The sequence below is a fragment of the Oryza glaberrima genome, chromosome 7 (genome assembly GCF_000147395.1).
Source record: "Oryza glaberrima chromosome 7, OglaRS2, whole genome shotgun sequence".
Taxonomy (NCBI): domain Eukaryota; kingdom Viridiplantae; phylum Streptophyta; class Magnoliopsida; order Poales; family Poaceae; genus Oryza; species Oryza glaberrima.
The window spans coordinates 22,960,421-22,976,584 of record NC_068332.1 but is presented as its reverse complement, the minus strand read 5'-3'; the positions used below and the strand labels follow the sequence as shown (position 1 = coordinate 22,976,584).

Sequence of the window (16,164 nt, the reverse complement as noted above, 5' to 3'; positions counted from 1 at the left end):
ATAACTATAATTCAGAATGGTAGTGATCTAGCTACTTTTTTTTTTATGATGTTGCTCATCCAATAGTAAATAATTGGGTCAAACAATATAGGAATAGTAGCTACTGGTGGGGTTGGTAGGTGAGGATTATTAGATCCCCCACAATACGGCATATTCAAGTGCATATCTCCCCGGTTGTCCCCTCCTGGTCAAGTCGCCTACCAGCTACTACTGCTCTTCAAACATGCCGGCCCATTGACCCAAAGCCTCCGTCACAACGTCACGTAGCAAAATGCAAAACATGACCTGACCCACTCTTTCCAGGCAGCCTCGTCGCCGTGAATCGGCCGCAGTTTACCGCCGGCGCCTTGAGCCCTCGCCGTGCGGAGACCGACGTTTTTATACATTTCCGTCCTGGAGTAGTACTCGTCGTGCCCTCGTAGGATTTGTGTAATTTTAAAGTACACTCTTTCTCTCACTTTCTCAACTTTTACTTTCTTATTTTCCACGATCATTCCTTCTAAATAGTAAAATGGTGTATATTTTTTAAAAAAATTGATAGAAAAGTTAATTTAAAAAATCATATTAATTTACCTTTTTAATTTTTTAACTAATACTTAACTAATTACCTGTTAATGAGTAATACCGTTTTCCATAGGAGTGGCAGTTTCAGAGATTTGTTGGCGCGCGGCGAGCCAAAACCGTCTGTTTCGTGAGCATTCGCGCGAACGCACGCGTCGTTTTTTTTTTTTTTTTTGGCACGAGGGATTGGTGCTGGGGTTGAATTTGAATCGGCTCGATGTAGTGGCGTCATTTTGGTTTTCTTGTTTTGTTTCGATACTGTATCGAGTTTGTTTTTCGTGCGCCGCATTATTACCTGGTCGTGCGTACTCGTGTGTAACTATGTACACATTACACTAAGTCGATCGGTCGCATGCTAATTTTTCAATTATATTGGTGCACGTGTGATCAACTGTTATTTGGGGAGGAAGCTAAGCTAAGGAGTAGGAGAAGGCAAATGGCTAATTTTTAAGCTTATCGTGTCAAGTGGGTGATGATGATGATGTGGTATTAGGTGAGGAAAACGGATGTGTCATTTTGTTTGTCTCTTTGGTAGCCACCTTTGTGCTTGGCAGCATGCAACTTCTCCGCACTCCCCACGAAATATACATATACTACCTCCGTCCCATAGAAAATCAACCTACTATCAGATATGATATATCCTAATATTACAAATCTGGGCATACATATGTCCAGATTCACCGTATTAGAGTATGTCACATCTGGTTCTAGATTCGTTTTTTTTTATGCAGGGAGTACGTAACACACTAATTAATTAAATTGCTCCCTTTTTTAGACAAATGATATTACCACGTGTTATGCCTGATGTTATACGGATAACACACATTTTCACATTGACATACGCTATTTTTATGATATTGTTTGAACCTTAATTAGTAGACAGAATTATATTCCTGTGTTTTATAACAGTTCGCTAAATGGTAGGAGCGTCACTAGCATATGAATTATGATGACCCAGGAGAGAAAAAAAGAATAGTGAATGGATAACTTTGGCCACAAACCACAACTAGTAAATATATTAACTTAACAAACTTTCTATTGAATTGATTGAAAAATGTGATCAAATTAACCTCTTGTCTTGAACTGATTAGTAAGAACTAAATAAGCTTTATGTTGAACTAGTTCATGCATGCAACTCAGTTAGCCTCGCTTCTCTACTCGCAGGAATGTGAAAAAACCCCCAGAAGGAATAGAAAAAAAAAGACAGGATTCTAACAGAAACAAAAGTGTAAAATAAAGAATTGTAAAACACAGGAACGACCGTTTGATTTGGACCGTAGGAAAATCACAGGAATTCGAGTAGAGATAAAGATTTAAATGATATTTTTTCCATGAGGTTCTACCTTATGTTAAATTTCCTCCAAAACTTTCATGGAAAGAGGCATTTCATAGGAACTTTATAGGATTCTATAGGATTCATTCTTTTGATTTAAAGGCTACAGAGAAAAAAATTTTATGAATGAAATACTCTAAAATTCCTACGAATTTCCTTTGAATCCAAAGGGGGCCTAATTTCTTCAACTACTTTTCTGTGTCAACTGACCATAACCATCCTTTATTTAATTTCACATCTCTTCTTGATCTCTGTAAAAGAAATTTCAGAACTACTTATATTTTGAGACAAGTATCTTCACCTCCTCACAATGAAAGAAAGAAAAGAGAAGAACATCTGGTCCCAATTGTGTCACATGGGGGGTATCTTCGTGGTGCCACGTGCGTGTGGTGCCGCACACAAATCACCCCAAAAACATTGCATTGCCTGGTTCGTAAAATCGATTTCGACCTAATTTAAATCGAGCATCAAGTAACATGGCTTCCTCTCATAAGACGACGCGGAAATATGCGAACTAGACGTCGTCGAACGTACGATACTGCAGAATATTCGTACGAAATCGGACCAAATTGTTTTAATTTTTCACGCATGTATGTATGGTGTCAAAATTTGAAAGTGAATGCGAAACGAAACCATGTGGCCGAGCAGGGAGCCACACAAAGAGCCACATAATTGGCCCTGGGTCCGGAATCCCCCGGGGCCATTCGTGCCACCAACTAACCCCACCCAGACAGGTGACTTTCACGAGCCGGTCGTCTCGATGGCAGGTGGGGACCAACCTGCCCGGCACGGGAAGCGGCGGGGCCCACCTGTCAGTTGTGGATAGATGTTGACACGTGGCGCTGTACTGTACGCCGTACGATATGTTTAGCTGTTCCAACTGAGCCGAGCCGAGCCAAGCCAAAATTGTACTGGGAACATGATTATTATAGCAGGCTCTGTTAATGTGTTTTTTTGACATCAAATCATTATTACATTCATCCTAAAATACAACCTATTATACAAAACCTATTAGTATGAATTTGATTGTACATATTCGTGATACTAATTTATGCCAAATCTAATACTTGATTACTACCCCATCCGTCCCAAAAGATGTCGTTTTACTCATTTGTGATTGTCCCAAAAAGTGATCGTTTAGCATTTGAAGCAGAAAAGTAGACCCATATGGTATAAGGTCATCTTATACTGCTATCAATTGTTTTTTCTCTACGGGACTTTATGCCCCAAACGAGGTTGCAGGTTGGTGGTGCAGTGGAGAGGAGAGGAGGCCGGTGAAATTACTTATAGTACCTGCAAGTACTAAATATAATTTGGGGTGGCCCTAAATTATATTTAGTGCTAAATATAATTCCTCCAAAACTAATTTAGCAGCACTTTCACAGGATGACCAGAATTTTGGGACGAGGAGTATATTTTGTAACGGAGCGGCTCAAGCTTTAGCAGATCAGGCGGCAAGCCGAGCCGAGCCGAGCCAAGGTCAAGACCTACCCCACCGACCCTGCGTCACGGGCCCACATTGTCATACACGCCACCTAACCCCTAAAGTATCTTTTCCAAGTCAGGTCATATAGATACGAAGAAAAACTACGAAACTACCCTTCCCCACCACCCCTTCTTCCTCCCTCCTCTTACACCCTCGTCGCCGCCAACCACCATCCATCCCATCCACCAACCCCTCCTCCTCCCCTTCGCCGTCGACCCCGCCTATAAATACCCCTCACCCCACCCACCTCCACCTTCAGAGGAGCCCCGCCTACCGCCGCCCTCACGCCTCCTCCCACCTACCTCACCTCGAAGCTGACGTCAGCAATGGCGCTCGCCACCAACTCCGCCGCTGTTTCCGGTGGCGCTGCGGCCGCGGCGTCGTCGGCGCCCCAGCCGCGGCTCGCCGCCACGTTCCTCCCGATGAGGAGGCGAACCGTCTCGGCGGTCCACGCGGCCGACCCGGCGAAGAGCAACGGGCCCGTGCAGGCCGCGGCGAAGGCCTCGTCCCCGTCGACGGTGGCGGCGCCGGAGAAGAAGCCGGTGGGGTTGGGGAAGTGGACGGTGGATAGCTGGAAGGCGAAGAAGGCGCTGCAGCTGCCCGAGTACCCGAGCCAGGAGGAGCTCGACTCCGTGCTCAAGACGATCGAGACGTTCCCGCCCGTGGTGTTCGCCGGGGAGGCGCGCCACCTCGAGGAGCGCCTCGCCGACGCCGCCATGGGCCGCGCCTTCGTCCTCCAGGGCGGCGACTGCGCCGAGAGCTTCAAGGAGTTCAACGCCAACAACATCCGTGACACCTTCCGCATCCTGCTCCAGATGGGCGCCGTCCTCATGTTCGGCGGCCAGATGCCCGTCGTCAAGGTACCCAAAATCCAAACCCCAAAACGAGCTCATCCTTCACGCGATTCGCGAGATCTGATCCCGATCTGCTCCAAATTTTGTGCGCGAGTTTAGGTCGGGAGGATGGCTGGCCAGTTCGCCAAGCCGAGGTCTGATTCGTTCGAGGAGAGGGACGGGGTTAAGCTGCCGAGTTACAGGGGAGACAACATCAATGGCGACACCTTCGACGAGAAGAGCCGCGTGCCGGACCCGCAGCGGATGATCCGCGCGTACGCGCAGTCGGTGGCAACGCTCAACCTGCTCCGCGCCTTCGCCACGGGAGGGTACGCCGCCATGCAGCGCGTCACGCAGTGGAACCTCGATTTCATGGATCACAGCGAACAAGGAGACAGGTGAGAAATTCATTTCTCTCCCCTTTTTTTTCATACGATTTATTAGCACTTTTTGTTGCGGAAGTTGTTAAAGTCGCTTTCGATTTAAAAGATATCAGTGTTGAATTGCTTCCACATATCTCGTTATCATGATAAGGCTAGAGCTGCTTATAGGTTGCTGGTGATAACACGGTTTCACCCCTTTTGGAATCTGTGTGACCGTGTAAGTAATGGGTGGTGAACATGTTCTTGAAAGTATGAACCCAGTCATCTGCTCTTGAAAATGGTCTGATATTCTAATTTGCAGCTTGAATAAGTAAATGGAAACATTTTAGGTGGTCGCAGCTCGTCAATGTTTAATAAAAATCACGTGGTAGTTCTGATTCCATCAATCAGTAGTTGGTGAGTTGTCCTGTTAGAAGCTTTCACTTTCTGTCCCTTCCTTTCGAGGAAACTGCTAACGGGACATCATTGTCCTTTGCATCCAACTTTCTGAATAATTTTTAGGAAGCTGCCCGTTTTTGCTATTTTCATGGTATGGAATACCATGGAATTGTTGGTTAAAAAGGCATGCAATTATCTGAGGCGTACCCATTTCAGAATACATAATTAACTAAACTACCCGTCCATGAAATTTATCGTCGGTCGTGCTCTAATTTAGCATCTGTAACCTTCTTTGGATTTATAATGTTGACTTATGCAGTGTTAACGTATTTATATTTTCTTCAGACATGCGTCCAATAAAGATTATAAAGAATTTATTGCTAGAATGTTGTTTTGACTTTTTCTGTAAAAGATGGTGTTCCGACAAAATACAAAGTTGCCATCATAATAAGACATTGAAATGCCATTTTGTTGGTGGTATTTGCAAATTGCAAATAAGAGCAGCTCATTGGTATACTGCATAAGTGCTGTTGGTATATTATCGATTTGCCGCTACATATGCAATTGTTTACGTTACAGAATAAAATATGCTTGTAACGACTGAATCGAGAGGTTATCCAATGATTGTCTCTATTTTGTGTATAGGTACCGTGAATTGGCACACCGGGTGGATGAGGCACTTGGCTTCATGACTGCAGCAGGGCTAACAGTCGACCATCCGATAATGACAACAACTGACTTCTGGACATCCCATGAGTGCCTCCTCTTACCATATGAGCAGTCTCTTACACGTGAGGATTCCACCAGTGGCCTCTTCTATGACTGCTCAGCCCACATGCTATGGGTTGGTGAGCGCACTCGCCAACTCGATGGAGCTCATGTTGAATTTCTCCGTGGTGTTGCCAACCCTCTTGGCATAAAGGTCAGCATTGAGTTTATTTTCATAAAGTTATGTGAAATCCTAATGTTGTTTGCAGTGCCTTGTGGATGTTGACATTTCAAACTGACATTGACCCTGTGTATTGTAGGTGAGTGACAAAATGAACCCCAGTGACTTGGTGAAGCTCATTGAGATTTTGAACCCATCAAACAAGCCTGGAAGGATAACCATAATTACAAGAATGGGGGCAGAGAACATGAGGGTGAAATTGCCTCATCTTATCCGTGCTGTCCGCAACTCTGGACAGATTGTCACATGGATTACTGATCCCATGCATGGAAACACCATCAAGGCTCCATGTGGTCTGAAGACTCGTCCATTCGATTCCATTCTGGTGAGTATTTTTCTGCTACAGCATTCCATATTTGCTAGTATCCTTTCCTAGTATGATGCAACAATCCGGTCAATCTCACATAAGGAATTACCCTCATTCCCCAACTTCGACTGCACAGTTATTTAACAGTACTGAAAATTGAGTGATAACTCGGTATGCTATATGCATAAAGTTCCTGTCTAGTGCATTGGCCATTTGTATCCCAAGTTCCCATCTAGTGCATTAGAGTATCTGTTTATGTCAGTGAGAATGTGACACTTTTGGGCATATGCTATATCAGCAAAAATCCTAGGCGTTTCTAATTCTATGGTATGAGAAGAAAAGTGTACCACTGCTGAAACGGAACTGTAACCTTTGTTAAACTAGCGTCATTTTGGACTATTGGTAAAATAAACATGAACATTGCTGTGTTTCACAGGCTGAAGTACGTGCGTTCTTCGATGTCCATGATCAAGAAGGCAGCCACCCAGGAGGTATCCACCTGGAAATGACTGGGCAGAACGTGACTGAATGCATCGGTGGATCAAGGACCGTCACCTTCGATGACCTGAGCGACCGCTACCACACCCACTGTGACCCAAGGCTGAACGCGTCGCAATCCCTGGAGCTCGCCTTCATCATCGCCGAGAGACTGAGGCGGAGGAGGATGCGGTCCGGGGTCAACAGCAACCTGCCATTGCCCCCATTGGCTTTCTAAACTGCTGAAACGGGGGAAGGGAAAAGAAACTGGGAGGAGGGGGTAGAATAGTTTCAACTCGCCGGCGGTGATATCTGCATGTGTTCTGTCAAATGTTTGTATGGTGGTTGTTGAGTGTTCTTGGCACTATAGGCAGTTGTCGAGGATATGGTAGCATATATACTCGCCGTGTTGTAATAAGTTTTTTGATGGATGTGTTCTGATGAATTTTTAAGGGGGCCTCAGCTCTGTGCTGTTTGGCCTTGGGGACAGGAGAAAATAAAGCTAGATGGTTTGCTTGGTTACTTTTGTACTCGTAGATACGATCGATGCCTCTCTATCTGCTTCTCTTTTTTTTTTCTCTGCGATTGGAAGTTTGGAACGTGCCAGGCTGCGACATGCGTTTCCCCCTTGTACCCCTTTCTTGGCCAAGCGAGATGGGCAAAATGCAGTACGCCAACGCTAGTACTGAAGGGCTTGTTCGTATTTTGTAATTTCGGAAATTTCCACCAAAAAGGATTTGATAAGGTTACCTTTGAAACATATGATTGTGAATACGAGATAGAGATAAACGTAGAGCTGAAATGTCATATGCTTTGCATTCCTATTGGATTTTAAAACGTGTAGAAGTTTTAGAACCAGCCATATTTTCTTAGTTGGCGTGTACACGCAAAAGCTTCTATATATGTATAACATATGTTCCCTTATATGATTATTTCCCATAATAAACAAATCCTTTCGAATTCAAATGTTTTTTTTTCTGCGTGAACCAAACTAGTTTAGCACTACTGAATTTATATAATACCAAAATATAACAAAATTTGAAAATTATTAAATTTTGATAGGATATAAAGTGTGAAAAGAAACTTGATCACGCGCCCCGCGTCGGAGTGCACCCGGAATTGGTGCCCGCCTGCAAAAGTCGTGGGCCAGTCGAATTGGGCTGTTAGGCTTGTAACACATGGGCTTTATGGCCCAAGACTGACACAATCGGAACGGACTGAGACCGGACCAACCCAATACCGAAGAAATCGAATTCGAACGGCAAGAAGAAATTCCTCGACAACGACGGTACAAATTTTGGTAGAAATTAAACTTGTCAGGTCATAACAGTTAAGAGTTTGGTCTGTCTGTTGCTCTCCTGAAATTAAAATTTCATTTTACAAAAAAAATAAGGTTGAATCAGGACGAGGACATCGCCTGGACTATAGGCAGCAGCAAACGACTTCGAGTTGAGTTTACACCGATGCCTGCAACTGCAACCTAGCAACTCAAATGAAGCAGAGTAAAAAACCTCTAGCGTGCTACCACCAATCCAGCAATTGCGTCCAAACATCAACACAGCAACAGAATAACAAGGCCACCTTCAAAACATAAACCAACATACTAACATGGTAATTCTCCGGTACTCAAAAAAGAATTCCAAACAAGGCAGCATGTTCATGCAAAATTGCACCAATTACTCGAGAAATCTGAAAGTAGCTGGGGTGGATTGATCGAACATAGTGCAAGAGGTTCTTGGGCTATTATAACTCAGGAATGAACGATTTTAAAACATCTCAAGCTCTAAACCAACTTAGGCGGTGGTAGCAGCAGCCTTGGCAGCAGAAGAAAGCTTGGACCTCCTCTTTGCCAAGCTCTCGCTCCGGCGTTCCCTCTGCTCCTTGAGCCTCTGGGCAAGAAGCTTCTGGTACTCAGCAGCCTCCGACTTCTTCTTGGCGATCCTCTTCTTCTTGTCAGCGATTCTGGCACGCTTCCTCTGGAGGGTGAGGGGAGTCACAAGACGCTGGATCTTAGGAGCCTTGCTCACCTTCTTGCCTGCAACACAACAACACCATTAGGTAGGTAAGCAGAAAGCTACCTGGAAGATATATTTTGACTTGAAAACTGACAAACATGCAGACAATATAATATGGTGAATTTATCCATAAGAAAATTAAAACAGTACTAAGATCAATGCAGATCAGGAGCAGGACATACTAGAAATGAGGTAGATTATTAAACATTGCAGGAAAGCTCACCATTCTTGGTAGTGAATGTCCTGCGGTAGGTGTTGACATATTTGCGGACATCATCATCCTTGGAAAGGTTGAAGAGCTTCCTGATCTTGGAGGCCCTCTTGGGTCCCCTCATCCTGGGCTTCTCAGTGTCAGTAAGGCCAGGCAGGTCATTCTCACCCTTCTTGACAATCACCAAGTTAATAACAGATAGGTCCTGGCTGACGATGCAACCACGGACAGACTTCCTCCTGCGCTCACCATCACGCCTGCCATACCCACGGAAGCAAGGTGTGCCTGCCATACAAGTAACATAATATGGTCAGAGCAAGGGCATGAATATCCAAAAGTCAATAATAGAAATAGAGCCTTTTTACCCCTGTGAAGAAGAAGGCGGACACGTCCAGCAGTGAGCACTCCCTGCTTCATAGGGAAACCCTGCTTGTCACAACCCCCCATGATCTTGAAGACATAGCCCTTGAATTCCTGAGAAAAAGGAGAGAGATATGTTAACATCTTAAGACTAGGTAACAGTGATTAGGAAACATCAGAGGCCTCACGATATTACCTCGCCCAGAGCATCGCCACTGACCTCCTGAGAGATCCTCTTGTCAAAAAATGCTCGCCTGCAGTACATACAAAGGCATCAGATATCCAATTTTACAGAACAAACTCAAACTAATGTTCAGTCATCAGCTAACAAGGTAGACATTGAAAGGCACCCACATTGTTACAGGTCATGAGAACTAACTCCCTGCCACATTTTAGTTGTGGAAGTTGACTAAAAACATATCACAGAAATCAGTTTAATTGTGCCCCCAACATGCACTGAAGTAAGATACAAAAACAAGTCCAACTAGAAATCATACGGCTTTGTAAAGAATGGATCTTTGTATTTCTCTATACTCATGCAAAGGATTGCAAGTACTGATGAAACTATCCATTCACCACAATTTAATCAATAAGAATACCGAAACATGTTAACTTAAATGCTATCTAGATTTGCATGTCCATGCTCTAAGTGAAAAGTGGCACAATATATACGTTAGTTACTCTTGCAACCTGTAAGTCAAATATTATAGTATAACTCCATGTCCTCACAAATATAAGCAAATAGGTCCACATAATGATAAAATGTCAAACAACCTCACAATCTTAAGCCATGTACACCTGATTCACACAGGAACGATCACCATTCCACAGTTGGTCTGTGCAGATGCACGCAATCCAATGAATCCAGTCTACTACAAACATTAGCAGTAGAACAGCCACAAATGGCGTCCAAATCCCCAAAGGGGAGACATGTTAGACCTACGTACATAAGCACAGAGCCCAATCACAAAAAATGGGATCCGTCTACTACAAACATTAAACGGCATCCAAATCCCCCAAGGCTAAGAGAAATTAGACCTAAGTACATCAACACAAGTCCAACCACAAAAAGAGAAATGCGATTTGTTATGTAAATCAACGGACCACATCAACACAAGGGTTCGCGCTGATTCGGCTTGCCACTACCAACATCACTCTCTCTAATATTGGGGAAACGAAACAAACGGGGGAGCGGCGGCGAGAATACTCACAGCTTCTGGTCGTCATCGATCTCGAGCTTCTTCTGGCACCCGGTGGTCGGGTTCGCGATGTTGAACTGAAAACGAAGGCGGAAACCACACGAATCAGAAGCCACCCACGAAAAAAAAATCTAACCCTACCATAAAATCCCTAGCTCATCTGGGGGATCCAGCAACGGCGACGAGGAGCGTCTTACCTTCATGGTTGCGAAGCGGCGCGAGCTCGCGGGCGGCGAGCGGCGAGTGCGCGGGGGAGCGGCGGCGGCGGCGGCGCGAGGGCTAGGGTTTTTGAGCGAGAGAGCGGCGTGAGGAGATGGGTGGAGTTTATATAGGGTTAGAGGAGAGAAGGGGTTGGGGTCTGGGCCGCGGGTGCGAGGCTCGATCTGAGCCGTCCGTTGATCGCCTTCACCGTTGGATTGGACTTACTGGGCCGGAGGGAAAAAATGGGCTGGCTTTTCTCACTTGGAATGGGCCTATCTCTTGGTTTCAGTCTCGTTTGGGCCCACACTTGAGGCATGGTTTGAATGGGCCTTAATGTGCTCATCCATGTGTGAAGGCCTATGATGAAAATGAGGCCTGGGTGATCTGGAAATTGTGGGCTCACAATGAAGGCCTCATAAGGATAATTTTCTGCGTACACACTGAAAATCCATTTTAGTATATTTCTTTAACTTTTTTTACGGAATTTCTAAAAAGCTATCGCATTTTTTTAGTCAAAAACATTCACATGCAACTTAGTTGTAGTGTACAATGTAACTAATATCTATTATAACTTGGGTAAAAAGTTGTATATATTTTTTAATACTTATGCATAAGTTTTATAATTATAATAGTTATGGTATAGTTGTGATGTAATTATATTACAATTTCATTTAAAAGTTTTTCTTTTTTAAGGAAAAAAATAAGATTGTGTTTCTGTTCACCAAGAAGATCCATCTTTTAGGCTACCAATATTTTCATCTTCTCACAACAGTTTGCATCTCCTTGTATGATAACTTTTCGGGGGAAAGAGTTCAGTACAATGAACAAAATGAATAACTTTGTTATCAACTGCAACGCATATAGAGATTACTAAATTGGCCCTAAAGCTAGGATAACAAAACATGAGAAATTGAGAATGCATTGTGAGACTGATGAAACTGCACATAGCTCAAAGGGAAGCAGGCAGGACGCAAAGAATTCAGCTAAAAACACCAACATATAAAAGAGTTCAGATTATCCACAGCACCTCGTTTACAAACACTGATACAACAACAGAATGGAGCTCTCAGAAATGAACAGCAGCACAACAAAAGGAGCAGCACACTCCAAGAAGAGAGAGCAAGTTCACGGCCTCGTCACAATGCGCACACGAAGTCGCCGCTGTCCTCGACGTCGATGTCGTCGGTGTCAATGTCGTCGAGCTCCATGCTCCCTAGGCCCGGGATCTGCCCGGAGAATTTGGAGCCATCACCCGGCTTCCGCGCCTCCTGTATGATGGCCATGATCTCCTCCAGGCCCTGTGACGGGGTGTTGATGTCGTTCATCTGGACGCTCATCTGGTACTCGTCAGTCATCTCGATCGGCAGGTTCTTGAGGAACCATGGGTGGTTCTTGATCTCAGGAATGGTAATTCGCTGCAAGAAATGACTGGTGAGGACAGAGCAAAATGTAATGTTTTGTTCTAGAGGAACAATTGGTTTGAGAGACGAATTACTTGCTCTGGGTTTGCCACGAAAATCCGGGACAGAAGATGTCTGCATTCCATCGAAACTCGAACATAATCAGGAACCATGTATTGTACGCTTAGTATCCGCTGCAAGGATCTTAACACCTTTATTCCCACACATCAAGATGCAGCATGAGCTGAGGTCAACAAGATGGAATGAGGGATCTCATAGGTATATATGGTTGTTGGGTAACTCACAGTAATTGTCTTGCGGAAGTTTCTTGGTTCGTCAGGGTCCTCAAAGGGGTACGCACCAACAAGCATCACATATAGAGTTACTCCACATGACCAAACGTCAGCAACCTAAATTGTATATGGTGAGATTCGGAACTTTGATAGTAGGAGTATGCCCATTAAAAATGAGAAATAGCAAATCAGAAACTACCTTTCCATCATATTCTTTTCTAGCAAGGACCTCAGGAGCGATATAAGCTGGAGTACCGACAGTAGATTTCGGTTGAGAGTGCAACACAGAGGACTGCAAAGAAAATTCGAGAGTAAGTATAAAAGTTCAGTTGCCAAGCCAGCGATTTTTAAAGGCCATAATCTTCCCTGACTACCTTTGAGTAACCAAAATCACATATCTTGAGCCGAGGTGCTATGCTCCCATCCAAGAGAGTATTTTCTAGTTTCAAATCTCTATGACATATTTGCTGACACAATAAGGCAATATATCATTATGTAAGATATAGAGCATTTGAGTTGCTAACAACAATTTGATTTCAGATTATTGTGTACCATGGAATGACAGTAGCTAACTCCTGAAATCAACTGCTGGAAGAAGAACCTTGCCTGTCGATAGGTTGAATAAACCATCAACAAAATTGAATCATCTTATAATCTTTAAGTATCATGACTTGTAAATATTCTCTACCTCATCCTCGCTAAACCTCCCAGCACTGCAAATCCTTTCGAATAGCTCACCTCCAGCAGCATATTCCATAACTATGGCCAAATGTGTGGGAGTTAGCACAACCTGAAAAACTAAGTGTTCTCTTTGAGTATATAATCTTATGACAACAGCTTTAAATCTTAGAAAATATGACAGCCATTTCTAATGCTCAGAGGTATTAACAAGATACCTGCAATTATCCACCTAACTCCTTAAAGCTAGTCTCTACTAAATATATGTTTGACAATATGAAAAGCAACAATGAATGTAAACTACCATCAAATAGTTGAATAATGCAACTTTCAGATAATTTGGCTTCTGTTAAATGCAAACAAGGCTTAACACGGTCAAGATTTGAACAAGAGGCTATAATATCCTGCTGGGTCACTTTCATTTCCAGTACCAGTAGTCATTTAATGAATGATTAGGAGCAATTATGAGCTTTTTCACAGAAGTCATGGCCTCATGATGCCCTCAAGTCTCAGCCACTAAAGTACTTACCCAAGCTCAAGGGCATGGCACTAGGACAAGCTATATTAGCAACTGAGTGTTGATAAACATGCAAGTATCCAACAGAATTAATCCTAAACGGTTTAAAGAAGTGGCATTCTAGTCTTGTGTAGGGAAAGAAGAAGAGAAAAGGAAACACCCATAATGTGCTTAGATATAGAATCTACACAAAAAGTCTACCAAATAAGTTCAGCGCCCACATATAGCATATTCTCTTAAGTAAACAAAATAGTGCTCCTAAAGCTCTGAGGGCAGTTATACTAGAAGTTTAGACCATAAAGGTATGAGTCACAGTCAATACAAGAAGAGTCCTTTGAACTCTGCAACTAGGATAAACTTTTTTCTTTACATATTCCATTTGTCCTATTAGAATTGATGGATAGATCACAGATATCGCTTTCCTACTGACCAAAATAGTTCAGACTTCACAGTCGAGCATTACAGAAGACCATTTTCATCTTGGTAATCTTTCAAGTATGAAAATTTATTTATGCAATTTTACAATAATCTTTTGGAAGATTGAAAATTGTACCAGAATATTGCCAATCTTTTTCCAGTGAAAATATGAAATGCTTGTTTTCTTAACAGGTTTTAGAACCTAAGGAGAAATTATGAATATGGGCATCTTTTGGCTAACTTTAAATGCATTCAGCAACAAAAATATAGAAAATTTAGCGTACTAAAAACAAGGTATGCAGAAACGAATTTCAAAGTTTTTATCATTCATGCGACTTACCTCCTTGAATCTAACAATGTTCGGATGCCTCAGTGACCTGTGGTTCATAATCTCCCTTTGGACATTCTCGTCGATCTATGAAAGAAAAACAAAAAAAAAGTGAGCTGATTCAAATCAAAGACAATCAGACACCATATAAGAAAACTCTGTAGAACCCAAAAGGTTGAAGAAACCTAGTTTGAAAAGAACGGTAAAATGTTAACAGTGAAGACATTAAAGAGGCGAGAGGTGGGAACAGAAAATGGTTAGGTCCAAAATAATACGCTGGGAAAATTGAGGTGTTCTAGAACACAAGAGTAGTAACATAACATAAACCCAGATCGATGAACCCAAGTCCTAACATAATAACATAATGGTGGCACTGATTAACGATGTTAGTTGTGTCCATACGAAGTAGAAATCGAATTAAAGTACCTCATTTAACTACTACTACGCCTTAAACGAATCAACAAGAAATGGAGCTTTCAATGAACTTTAACAGGACCCAAAAGGTGACCTTGTAAATTGGACAGAGCAAAGCATTCACATGGCCACAACATGTGTTTTATTGAATTGGCCCATAACCCAGATGTCAAATGAGGGACAGAAGCTTTAGTAGATCAAAGTTTACTTATAAACATCTAACAATAGAGCCAGATCAAGAGCACCCTGGTGCAAAATTCAGTTCTTTGTTGTAATCGGAAACAGCGATAAGATGAGAGTCACCCGCATTGAACAGTCTAGTGTGATATAAGGCCAAGAAATCACATATTAAGGAGTGAATTAAGGAGGTTCTCAAAAATATATAGAAAAAAAGTCCGATTTTTTATGGAGTATTGCAGATCAAAGGAACGGTAGCACAATGGATGGTCCAAGCGATCGATCAGACTGTATGGGGGCAGAACCAGTCAACCAGATACACAGTATCAAGTAGCAATTAGTCAAATCAATAAAATCAACAGCAACAATTTTAAGGAAATTTCCTCCAAAATATTAGGATAAACCCTTTCCGTGCACAAGCACCCTAAACTAAAAATCCAAAAATTTCCACAAATCAAGAATCTGATCAGAACCCGCCTGCAAGAACTGGGTTTATGCAAGCAAACAAGATACTCACACAGCAACAGAGATAAAGGGGGGGAGAGGGTAAACCAACGCGATCTCTGCCTCACCTTCTGCCCCCTCTCGATGAACTTGACGGCAAACAGCTCCTTGGTCCGCACATCCCGGACAAGCTTGGCCACGCCGAAGTTCCCCGACCCTATGTCCTTGATCACCTCGTACCTCTCCATCCCCACCTCCCACGACAACTCCCCCGCACGCACAAGCGATTCTTGAGACCGCCCAAACCGCTCGGCCTCAGCACACCGCCCTGAAAGCCCAAACACAAGGGCAGAGCAAGAAGCAGAGTAGCTGCTGCTAATCCAGCAGAGCAAAGAAGCCAAGAATTGGAGAGACCAGCGAGTGGACTGCGAGAGAAGAGGAGGAAGGCGTGGAGTGGTGCGGTGTGGAAGGGGAGGAGGAGGGGAGAGGAGAGGGGGGCTTTTGATGATGGGGGCGGAGGCGAAGGAGGTGGAGTAGTCGAGGGAAGTGGGGAGGAGGGAGAGAGAGAGAGAGAGAGACGTAGGCGTACCAACCGTCGTGGTGGACTGGTGGGCTCGCTCTCACTCTGAAGTGGTCGCCTCGCTGGTAAATTTGGCCATAAAAACCTTATTTAGAAAAATAAATTTAGATGCATTGCATATTCAGACATAATATTATTTTTTTTAAAGATAGAGAGAGTAAGCATGCACTTACATCCTATTACTGCTCCCCATATACTACTCCGTCTAAAAAAAGATAAATCA

At 43.4% G+C, this 16,164-nt stretch overlaps 3 protein-coding genes across 4 annotated transcripts; 1 reads left to right on the top strand and 2 right to left on the bottom strand.

Annotated features, from left to right (window-relative positions):
* The first annotated feature begins 3,568 nt into the window (after positions 1 to 3,568).
* LOC127779467 (phospho-2-dehydro-3-deoxyheptonate aldolase 2, chloroplastic) lies at positions 3,569 to 7,229 on the top strand. Its single transcript, XM_052306247.1, has 5 exons — positions 3,569 to 4,240; positions 4,334 to 4,611; positions 5,620 to 5,896; positions 6,003 to 6,248; positions 6,667 to 7,229. Exons 1-5 carry the CDS (start codon positions 3,707 to 3,709, stop codon positions 6,943 to 6,945), a joined length of 1,614 nt encoding a protein of 537 aa, XP_052162207.1. The 5' UTR covers positions 3,569 to 3,706; the 3' UTR covers positions 6,946 to 7,229.
* Positions 7,230 to 8,298: 1,069 nt separating this feature from the next.
* On the bottom strand, positions 8,299 to 10,794 carry LOC127780143 (40S ribosomal protein S6). The gene is made up of 6 exons (XM_052307101.1): positions 10,690 to 10,794; positions 10,505 to 10,569; positions 9,490 to 9,547; positions 9,299 to 9,407; positions 8,946 to 9,218; positions 8,299 to 8,742 (listed from the first exon to the last, which is right to left on the bottom strand). The coding sequence occupies exons 1-6, from the start codon at positions 10,693 to 10,695 to the stop codon at positions 8,501 to 8,503; spliced, it is 753 nt and encodes a 250-aa protein (XP_052163061.1). The 5' UTR covers positions 10,696 to 10,794; the 3' UTR covers positions 8,299 to 8,500.
* An 877-nt stretch (positions 10,795 to 11,671) lies between these two features.
* On the bottom strand, positions 11,672 to 15,892 carry LOC127779455 (serine/threonine-protein kinase SAPK2). 2 transcript variants are annotated; one of them, XM_052306231.1, is made up of 9 exons: positions 15,490 to 15,892; positions 14,339 to 14,413; positions 13,075 to 13,176; positions 12,939 to 12,992; positions 12,761 to 12,853; positions 12,586 to 12,678; positions 12,399 to 12,503; positions 12,189 to 12,305; positions 11,672 to 12,108 (listed from the first exon to the last, which is right to left on the bottom strand). In XM_052306231.1, exons 1-9 carry the CDS (start codon positions 15,607 to 15,609, stop codon positions 11,830 to 11,832), a joined length of 1,038 nt encoding a protein of 345 aa, XP_052162191.1. In that variant the 5' UTR covers positions 15,610 to 15,892; the 3' UTR covers positions 11,672 to 11,829. The 2 variants fall into 2 exon arrangements, with proteins under 2 accessions (XP_052162191.1, XP_052162192.1); XM_052306232.1 differs by having other exon boundaries at positions 12,189 to 12,287; positions 15,490 to 15,890.
* Between the last annotated feature and the right edge of the window lie 272 nt (positions 15,893 to 16,164).

Coding starts and splice junctions, on each gene's coding strand:
- LOC127779455 (XM_052306231.1), bottom strand. CDS start 15,609: ATGGAGAGGTACGAGGTGATCAAGGACATAGGGTCGGGGAACTTCGGC. Junction 13,177..14,338: donor ACATTGTTAGATTCAAGGAG/GTAAGTCGCATG, acceptor TTAGTTTTTCAG/GTTGTGCTAACTCCCACACA. Junction 12,679..12,760: donor GTGATTTTGGTTACTCAAAG/GTAGTCAGGGAA, acceptor TTTTCTTTGCAG/TCCTCTGTGTTGCACTCTCA.
- LOC127779467 (XM_052306247.1), top strand. CDS start 3,707: ATGGCGCTCGCCACCAACTCCGCCGCTGTTTCCGGTGGCGCTGCGGCC. Junction 4,241..4,333: donor GCCAGATGCCCGTCGTCAAG/GTACCCAAAATC, acceptor GCGCGAGTTTAG/GTCGGGAGGATGGCTGGCCA. Junction 5,897..6,002: donor CCAACCCTCTTGGCATAAAG/GTCAGCATTGAG, acceptor TGTGTATTGTAG/GTGAGTGACAAAATGAACCC.
- LOC127780143 (XM_052307101.1), bottom strand. Junction 9,548..10,504: donor ATCGATGACGACCAGAAGCT/GTGAGTATTCTC, acceptor TATGTACTGCAG/GCGAGCATTTTTTGACAAGA. Junction 8,743..8,945: donor GACATTCACTACCAAGAATG/GTGAGCTTTCCT, acceptor GTTGTGTTGCAG/GCAAGAAGGTGAGCAAGGCT.